At 41.5% G+C, this 9,739-nt stretch overlaps 1 protein-coding gene and 1 long non-coding RNA gene across 7 annotated transcripts in view; both read left to right on the forward strand.

Moving 5' to 3' along the window:
* Positions 1–9,739, forward strand: part of LOC112430732 (uncharacterized) — a 220,313-nt gene that overhangs the window by 175,118 nt on the left and 35,456 nt on the right. The gene's annotated exons all lie outside the window — the stretch shown is intronic.
* Positions 1,899–9,540, forward strand: LOC143414264 (uncharacterized). Of its 3 annotated transcripts, XM_076878354.1 has the most exons (3): positions 1,899–2,157; positions 4,741–4,843; positions 5,297–9,540. In XM_076878354.1, the coding sequence occupies exons 2-3, from the start codon at positions 4,826–4,828 to the stop codon at positions 6,758–6,760; spliced, it is 1,482 nt and encodes a 493-aa protein (XP_076734469.1). In that variant the 5' UTR covers positions 1,899–2,157; positions 4,741–4,825; the 3' UTR covers positions 6,761–9,540. The 3 variants fall into 3 exon arrangements, 2 of the variants coding, with proteins under 2 accessions (XP_076734469.1, XP_076734472.1); XR_013094787.1 differs by lacking the exons at positions 4,741–4,843; positions 5,297–9,540 and adding an exon at positions 2,488–2,856; XM_076878357.1 differs by lacking the exon at positions 4,741–4,843.

Here is a 9,739-nt window from a genome sequence, read left to right on the forward strand (position 1 = left end):
TTCATGAAGCTTCGCGTTGGGGTGAACCAATTGGATGAAACATGAACATAAACTGGATGTCTGAGGCGAGAGAAAATACTGTGACGATAACTAGATGGCAGGGATAACTGGGTGCAGGTACTGGGCAGGGGAAACTGTGGCGGGCCAGGGCACTGAAACAGAGGGAAGAGCAGTCAGGGGAATCCCACAGAGGGCTGCGAGTGAATCTAAGGATAATACAGTCAAAGGAGCTTGCAAAGAAAAGCGTCTGGACTTCTTCTAAGGATAATACACTGAGCTGTCTTACAAGCTTGCAGGTGGGGGTTGCGTGGAGGGGGGAGGCAGGAGAGGTCCAGGTAGGTGCTGCATGCAATGCAGGGAGGCAGGCAGGAGAGAATGGCAGTTCCAAAATGGAGAGGGATTACCGGCGGCTGCAAACTGGTCTCCAGGAGAGCTTGGTAGGTGGGTTTCAGAGGCTGACGAGAAAAACAGAGGAAATAAGGTCAATACACACGATGAGTCACCAAGGAACAGACTAAAGTTGGCAGATAATCTGGCGAAGACCAGTTGAGTGCGCCGGTCATAAATACTGCTGGTACGATTGCCATCAGGTGAGGAACAACAAAGACTCCACCCAGTGGGGAGGAGCCGATGCTGTGGAAAACCACCCAGACCACGACAGTATTTTGCAGAAAGAGAGTTACAAAGTGGTACTCCATGAAAGTCCTGTAGACGAGCAGGGGGGAGAACGCAACTGCAAACCGCTGTTGCAATGTAGGAACATCTGCTTTATTGGAATGTGTGAGATGTTAACCACAATGACTCTTAAAAGCACTGTCTGAAAACTTCATGCCAACAGCACGTTTTTAAGGAAAATCAAACATATTTTCCTTAAAGATCATTTTAGAGTTTTTAATGAGCTGCAGGATCCTTGTTCAGTGTGAGTGGAGAACAGCCAAGTCGCCTCCTGTGATAAACCTCCACACGTACCACTGAAAACAGTTAAGTTAGTTTTAAATCATGGCTCAAACTACTTGTTCTGAGACCATTTCTTTATTTTTTACACCAAACTGTTTAATAAGATAAACTCTACACAGACTTCATCAAATATAAATAACGCTTTAACATTTTTAGGATTTCATAATACAAACTTCAAATCAACAAGAAAACAGCTGCAAACATGTGGATCAAAATTCATTAAAAAAACAACATGTGGACTTCAAGGACTTAATACACTAAAATGAAAGGAGGAGCAAAAAATAGAGGTTTAACAGAATTTGAATTAAGTAAAAGTAGTCACCTGTGATCTTTAAAATGGTTCTGATGTGTGCTGCTGTTTTTAACTTTCAACATTTCTTTGCTGCCACTGTGAATAAGATTGCGTTCTTTGCCTAATTGAATAAAGGTTACACTGACTCACTGCTCCATCCTCTGGTACAAACTGGTATTACATGGAAGTACAGCCCAAAACCAGTTTAGCTTGAGTTTATTTTTTCAGGACATAAAGTTTTTTCTTTAACATTCAAACGTTGTAATGAAGGGATATTTTAACAGGCTGTTCTCGTTTATATGACTTCCATAAAACAACAGGGTTAGAACACATTGTGACGAAGTAAGATATTTGTTTTGTAGTCCATCTTCAGCACAATGTAGTTTCAACAGGCGGACATCCGGTGTCACATTGTTACAGAGAGACGAGTGTAAGGCTGTTCCAATTCTCAGCACCGCTCCTCTCTTTCCCTGAGTCCTTAGCAATTCTCCTTCCCACGATGACGTTTTCTTGGAGGCCAAGGAAAAGAGTTTGGGAAAATGAGATAGGCCCTACTTTTGAAATTTTAAATAACACCCACGTGGTTACGTTGTCCAGCTGAGTCACGTGGCCGCACAGCAACAAATCACAGCAGAGCCGGAAAAGGAGGCGGAGCAAAGTGTGTGTGCAGGAGAGGAGTCGAGCAGAGAGAGCTGCTTTTTCCATGAAACGGGAGTAAAGTAGTAAACGTACAGGAACATATACCACTACCAACGTTTGGATCGATATCTGCATCGATCAGCACACCCTTGTCTCCTGGATCGTAGCTCAGATCAGCGTGAACCACGTAGGTCTCTGCTCCCTGATGTGTTTCTTAAGACTTCCAGCTTCATCACGGAGTTTCTGTCGGTTTGTGGGCTCATCTAAAGGTAAGCACCGAGCTAACTTTAATGTAGGTTCAGTTTATGTTGAGTTTATCTCTCTTGAGAAATAATAGATTGCTTGGTATACACTGGAGTTAGACAGACTGTAGAGTTTGGGATTGTCTGCAACATTATAATCTGGCGGTTGCTAGGGGGTAAGAATACATACAGAAAAATAGTCTTTGAATATGAACAAAGGGTGCAGGGCAGGAGAACAACCAACCCCCACCCCAGGACATGAAGCCACGGGTACAAGCCTGGGGGAGCGCAATCAGCCTTTAGAATAGGACTTAATGGGACCGTCTCCAGATTCATCTGTATTTTATTTTCTTCCAGCGCAAATAAAGACGTCAGATTCTTCACCTGGAAGTAAAAGTCTCGAAAAGGTCCCTACCATCAAAAATCCGTGAAATCGGCGAAGTGTGTTCACAGTTTATTGTGAACACGTTGAAAGAGTGAGAGACTGTTTGCAGAAAAACACCAACTAATCATTAGCTCAACATGCTGGGAGAAGCTGAGCGTTTACTTGCTTGTTCTATTATTTCCATCTTGCTTTGACTGCAGCTGTAACCTGACGTATTCCAGCAGGAGTTGTAAAAATAATTTTGATAAACACAAAGCTGGACAGCTTTTGTTCTGAGTCTAAGAAGCTTAGAAAGGAAGTGACCGGACTTTTCATGTGGCTAGGTGCACACACACACACACACACACACACACACACACACATATATATATATGTATATATATATATATATATATATATATATATATATGTATATATATATGTATATATGTGTGTGTGTGTGTGTGTATATATATATATGTGTGTGTGTATGTATGTAGTGTGTGTGTGTATATATATATATGTATATGTATATATGTGTGTGTGTATGTATATATATATATATATATATATATATATATATATATATACAGTGGGGCAAAAAAGTATTTAGTCAGCCACCGATTGTGCAAGTTCCCCCACCTAAAATGATGACAGAGGTCAGTAACTTGCACCAGAGGTACACTTCAACTGTGAGAGACAGAATGTGAAAAAAAAATCCATGAACCCACATGGTAGGATTTGTAAAGAATTTATTCGTAAATCAGGGTGGAAAATAAGTATTTGGTCAATAACAAAAATACAACTCAATACTTTGTAACATAACCTTTGTTGGCAATAACAGAGGTCAAACGTTTACTATAGGTCTTTACCAGGTTTGCACACACAGTAGCTGGTATTTTGGCCCATTCCTCCATGCAGATCTTCTCGAGAGCAGTGATGTTTTGGGGCTGTCGCCGAGCAACACGGACTTTCAACTCCCGCCACAGATTTTCTATGGGGTTGAGGTCTGGAGACTGGCTAGGCCACTCCAGGACTTTCAAATGCTTCTTACGGAGCCACTTCTTTGTTGCCCGGGCGGTGTGTTTTGGATCATTGTCATGTTGGAAGACCCAGCCTCGTTTCATCTTCAAAGTTCTCACTGATGGAAGGAGGTTTTGGCTCAAAATCTCACGATACATGGCCCCATTCATTCTGTCCTTAACACGGATCAGTCGACCTGTCCCCTTGGCAGAAAAACAGCCCCATAGCATGATGTTTCCACCCCCATGCTTCACAGTAGGTATGGTGTTCTTGGGATGCAACTCAGTATTCTTCTTCCTCCAAACACGACGAGTTGAGTTTATACCAAAAAGTTCTACTTTGGTTTCATCTGACCACATGACATTCTCCCAATCCTCTGCTGTATCATCCATGTGCTCTCTGGCAAACTTCAGACGGGCCTGGACATGCACTGGCTTCAGCAGTGGAACACGTCTGGCACTGCGGGATTTGATTCCCTGCCGTTGTAGTGTGTTACTGATGGTGACCTTTGTTACTTTGGTCCCAGCTCTCTGCAGGTCATTCACCAGGTCCCCCCGTGTGGTTCTGGGATCTTTGCTCACCGTTCTCATGATCATTTTGACCCCACGGGATGAGATCTTGCGTGGAGCCCCAGATCGAGGGAGATTATCAGTGGTCTTGTATGTCTTCCATTTTCTGATGATTGCTCCCACAGTTGATTTTTTCACACCAAGCTGCTTGCCTATTGTAGATTCACTCTTCCCAGTCAGGTGCAGGTGTACAATACTTTTCCTGGTGTCCTTCGAAAGCTCTTTGGTCTTGGCCATGGCGGAGTTTGGAGTCTGACTGTTTGAGGCTGTGGACAGGTGTCTTTTATACAGATGATGAGTTCAAACAGGTGCCATTCATACAGGTAACGAGTGGGGGACAGAAAAGCTTCTTACAGAAGACGTTACAGGTCTGTGAGAGCCAGAGATTTTCCTTGTTTGAGGTGACCAAATACTTATTTTCCACCCTAATTTACGAATAAATTCTTTACAAATCCTACCATGTGAATTCATGGATTTTTTTTTCACATTCTGTCTCTCACAGTTGAAGTGTACCTCTGGTGCAAATTACTGACCTCTGTCATCATTTTAAGTGGGGGAACTTGCACAATCGGTGGCTGACTAAATACTTTTTTGCCCCACTGTATATATATATATATATATATGTGTATATATGTATGTGTGTGTGTGTCCCAGCTGAATAACAGGGGAAGAGTATGGTGGTGCAACAGATGAAGAATTTCATCCATTTGGACTCAGCTCAGCCACTATAGAGGACAAAATGACTTCAACACAAAAGGTGAGAAAAGTATCAGTGTTACACTGTTATTGAAACTGTGTGTACAGCTGGTTGGTTTTTAAAAACCTGTTAACAGCAGCTTTATCTTTTGCGTCCTGGGCTCAACCATATATACAGAATCTACATTCAAAATCAAAAACCACAGAAGTTACAAGAAAATACAAAGATTATATTTTGTAAGCACACATTGAAATAACAATATCATCAGTTGAACTTGCAATTTCTTATGCATAAAAGATTTTCTCCACTGATCAATATTTGTTCAATAATGTAATTTTCATTACAACTCCTATTGTAGCACATCATTGTTATGTGATGCTATCACCAGAAGGTGATGGTAACACACCAACAATGTGTTTGTTGATATGTTTGATTCCACCAACGGAGGGAGTTTCAGTTTGGTCCACGACTGCATTTCACTCACTGCCGCTGTTTGTATCTCTGTCACTGCAGGACCAACATGGAGCAAGAAGTCAGCGCTCTCAGGAGGCCGACAAACCTCACAGAAGAAAGGGAGAGAAAACATACAGCTGTGACGAGTGTGGGAAGGCTTTTACCCAGTCTGGAAGTTTAAAAACTCACCAACTCATCCACAGTGGAGTTAAAGCGTACAGCTGTGATGAGTGTGGGAAGTCTTTTACCCTGGCTCAAAGCCTAAAAACACACCAACTCATCCACAGTGGAGTTAAACCTTACAGCTGTGACTTGTGTGGAAAGTCTTTTACCCAGGCTGGAAACTTAAAAACACACCAACTCATCCACAGTGGATTTAAACCTTACAGCTGTAAATTGTGTGGAAAGTCCTTTACCGAGAGTGGAGGCTTAAAAAAACACCAACTCATCCATAGTGGAGTTAAACCTTACAGCTGTAAATTGTGTGGAAAGTCTTTTACCGAGGCTGGACACTTAAAAAAACACCAACTCATCCACAGTGGAGTTAAACTTTACAGCTGTAAATTGTGTGGAAAGTCTTTTACCCAGGCTGGAAGCTTAAAAAAACACCAAGTCATCCACAGTGGAGTTAAACCTTACAGCTGTGACTTGTGTGGAAAGTCTTTTACCGAGGCTGGAAACTTAAAAACACACCAAGTCATCCACAGTGGATTTAAACCTTACAGCTGTGAGATGTGTGTGAAGTCTTTTACCCGGGCTGGAAACTTAAAAACACACCAACTCATCCACAGTGGAGTTAAACCTTACAGCTGTGAAGAGTGTGGAAAGTCTTTTACCGAGAGAGGAGGCTTAAAAAAACACCAACTCATCCACAGTGGAGTTAAACCTTACAGCTGTAAATTGTGTGGAAAGTCTTTTGCTGAGGCTGGAGGCTTAAAAACACACCAACTCATCCACAGTGGAGTTAAACCTTACAGCTGTGAAGTGTGTGGAAAGTCTTTTACCCAGGCTGGAAACTTAAAAACACACCAACTCATCCACAGTGGAGTTAAACCATACAGCTGTAAATTGTGTGGAAAGTCTTTCACCGAGGCTGGTGGCTTAAAAAAACACCAACTCATCCACAGTGGATTTAAACCTTACAGCTGTGAAGTGTGTGGAAAGTCTTTTACCCAGGCTGGAAACTTAAAAACACACCAACTCATCCACAGTGGAGTTAAACCATACAGCTGTAAATTGTGTGGAAAGTCTTTCACCGAGGCTGGACACTTAAAAAAACACCAACTCATCCACAGTGGAGTTAAACCTTACAGCTGTAAATTGTGTGGAAAGTCTTTTACCCAGGCTGGAAGCTTAAAAAAACACCAAGTCATCCACAGTGGAGTTAAACCTTACAGCTGTGACTTGTGTGGAAAGTCTTTTACCGAGGCTGGAAACTTAAAAACACACCAAGTCATCCACAGTGGATTTAAACCTTACAGCTGTGAGATGTGTGTGAAGTCTTTTACCCGGGCTGGAAACTAAAAAACACACCAACTCATCCACAGTGGAGTTAAACCTTACAGCTGTGAAGTGTGTGGAAAGTCTTTTACCCAGGCTGGAAACTTAAAAGCACACCAACTCATCCACAGTGGAGTTAAACCATACAGCTGTAAATTGTGTGGAAAGTCTTTCAGCGAGGCTGGTGGCTTAAAAAAACACCAACTCTTCCACAGCGGATTTAAAGCGTACAACTGTCACTTGTGTGGAAAGTCTTTTACCCATCATAAAGGCTTAAAATTACACCATATCATGCACAGTGGAGTTAAAGCACACAGCTATGAGTTGTGTGGTAAGACTTTTGCTCAAAATAGCAGCTTACAGAGGCATCTAGTTACCCACTCTGGAATTAAGGCGTACAACTGCGACTTTTGTGGAAAAAGGTTCAGTGACAAACAGTACCGAAATATTCACCTACGGATTCACACTGGAATTGATGTTTCCTTCTGTGATCGGTGTGGGAAACTGTTTACAACAGATGCACAGTTACAACAACACATGCTTAGCCACACTGACGAGAGACCTTATAAATGTGACCTGTGTGAGAAGACTTTTAAAGCTCCACATCAGCTGAAAAAACACCAACAGATCCACACCAGAAAGTAACTCTACAAGTGCAGTTACTGTGAGATATGTATTTAGTGTTATCTTGTAATTGTAACCTGATTGTTTGGAACAAGTCTAATTAGTAAACTTATGGAGTTATACTGAATGAACTGTTTGGAAAAATGAAGACTAATTTTTGCCCAGTAAGCTGAGTGTTATAATGTAAACAGTAAAATGTAATTGGACGTTGGCAGAGATGCTCTTTATTTCAGGCGACGTTCAGGATAAAAATGTTGAAGGAATTCTCTGACTTACAATGTCTTTGTTTAGAAGTGGAGCGACGCATATGGATCCATTTCTCAACCCTGTCGTCACTGTGGTGGTTGGAAAGAGTGTCTCTGTGTCCTTTGTGGAAAAACTTCCTATCATGAATGTGACCTAAAACCCCATCAACGTAGACACACTGGAGCCAAAATGAACTACTGCAAAGAATGTGGGAGAGGCTTCCACACACCAAGTACATTAAAAATACATGAACTCTTCCACAGTGGGGTCAAAAAGCACATCTGTGACCAGTGTGGGTCATCCTTCACCACTTCACGTGAGCTTAAAGAAAAAGCATAAGGGAATCCACACAGAAGAGACACCATACAAGTGCAGACACTGTGACAAAAGCTTCTCACAATCAGGTCATCGTAACAAACATGAACGTACACACATGGAAGTGAACTTCAGCTGTGACCAGTGTGACAAGAGCTTCAGGAATCTCAGTTCATACTCCGAACACAAAACGATCCCACGCTGTAAATAAACTGTTTCACTGTTACCAATGTGCAAAAACATTCACTTCATTATCTGCTCTGTGCAAACATCAGCCTGATCATGCAGGACTGAAATCACTGGATCACAATGAATCTGAAGAGAGAGAAAGATCCTCTTCTGGTTTTAGGCTCAGACTTAAAAACCTTGATATCAGGCTCCACAGAGTTCAGATGGAATCTCCTGTAAAGAGTGTCAGCTGATGTCACACTTGGATCTGATGAGGTAGCTCTGATTTCTGGAGCTGCAGTGAATAATCCTGAATGTTACATTTAGGAAGCTGCATGTATAGATATGTATATCAAGTTTATTTTTTTTCCTTTGAGGGATTTTAATTCTCTAAAATGTTATCCCTGTTACATTTTAATCTTTGTTTCCTTAGGACACAGTAGTGTTTAGTAGTTGTATTCATTTTATGTGTTACCTAAGTTTAATTTGGGCGATCGTGGCTTAAGAGTTGGGAGTTGGGAGTTCGCCTTGTAATCGGAAGGTTGCCGGTTCTAGCCCCGGTTTGGACAGTCTCGGTCGTTGTGTCCTTGGGCAAGACACTTCACCCGTTGCCTACTGGTGGTGGTCAGAGGGCCCGGTGGCGCCAGTGTCCGGCAGCCTCGCCTCTGTCAGTGCGCCCCAGGGTGGCTGTGGCTACAATGTAGCTTGCCATCACCAGTGTGTGAATGTGTGTGTGAATGGGTGGATGACTGGATATGTAAAGCGCTTTGAGGTCCTTAGGGACTAGTAAAGCGCTATATAAATACAGGCCATTTACCATTTAATTTCAATTCTTCATTCATATTTAATCTTTTGCTGTGGTAAAATCTTCTCTTAAATCATTTTCTCCCAAAACTGCAAATGTTTTCACATCAGTTGCTCTTAAAACTTCCAAAATGAACCAAATCTGTCCACCAGCTTTGAAACAACACCTGCTGTGACTTTATGTCCAGAAAAAAGAAACTCAAGCTAAACTGGTTTTGGGCTGTACTTCCATGTAATACCAGTTTGTACCAGAAGATGAAGCAGTGAGTCAGTGTAACCTTTATTTAATTAGGCAAAGACCACATTCGTATTCACAGTGGCAGCAAAGAAATGTTGAAAGTTAAAAACAGCAGCACACATCTGGACCATTGTAAAGATCACAGGTGACTACTTTTACTTAATTCAAATTCTGTTAAACCTCTAATTTTTGCTCCTCCTTTCACTTTAGTGTATTTAGTCCTTGAAGTCCACATGTTGTTTTTTAATGAATTTTGATCCACATGTTTGCTGCTATTTTCTTGTTGATTTGAAGTTTGTATTACGAAATCCTGATACTGTTAAAGTGTTAGTTATATTTGATGAAGTCTGTGTAGAGTTTATCTTATTAAACAGTTTGGTGTGAAAAATAAAGAAATGGTCTCAGAACAAGTAGTTTGAGCCATGATTTCAGATTCAAAGTAATTTAACTGTTTTCAATGGTACATGTGGAGGTTTATCACAGGAGGCGACTTGGCTGTTCTCCACCCACACTGAAGAAGGATCCTGCAGCTCATTAAAAACTCTAAAATGATCTTCAAGGATAATATGTTTGATTTTTCTTAAAAAGGTGCTGTTGGTGTAACATAG

Source organism: Maylandia zebra, linkage group LG3, assembly GCF_041146795.1.
Source record: "Maylandia zebra isolate NMK-2024a linkage group LG3, Mzebra_GT3a, whole genome shotgun sequence".
NCBI classification, from domain to species: Eukaryota; Metazoa; Chordata; class Actinopteri; order Cichliformes; family Cichlidae; genus Maylandia; species Maylandia zebra.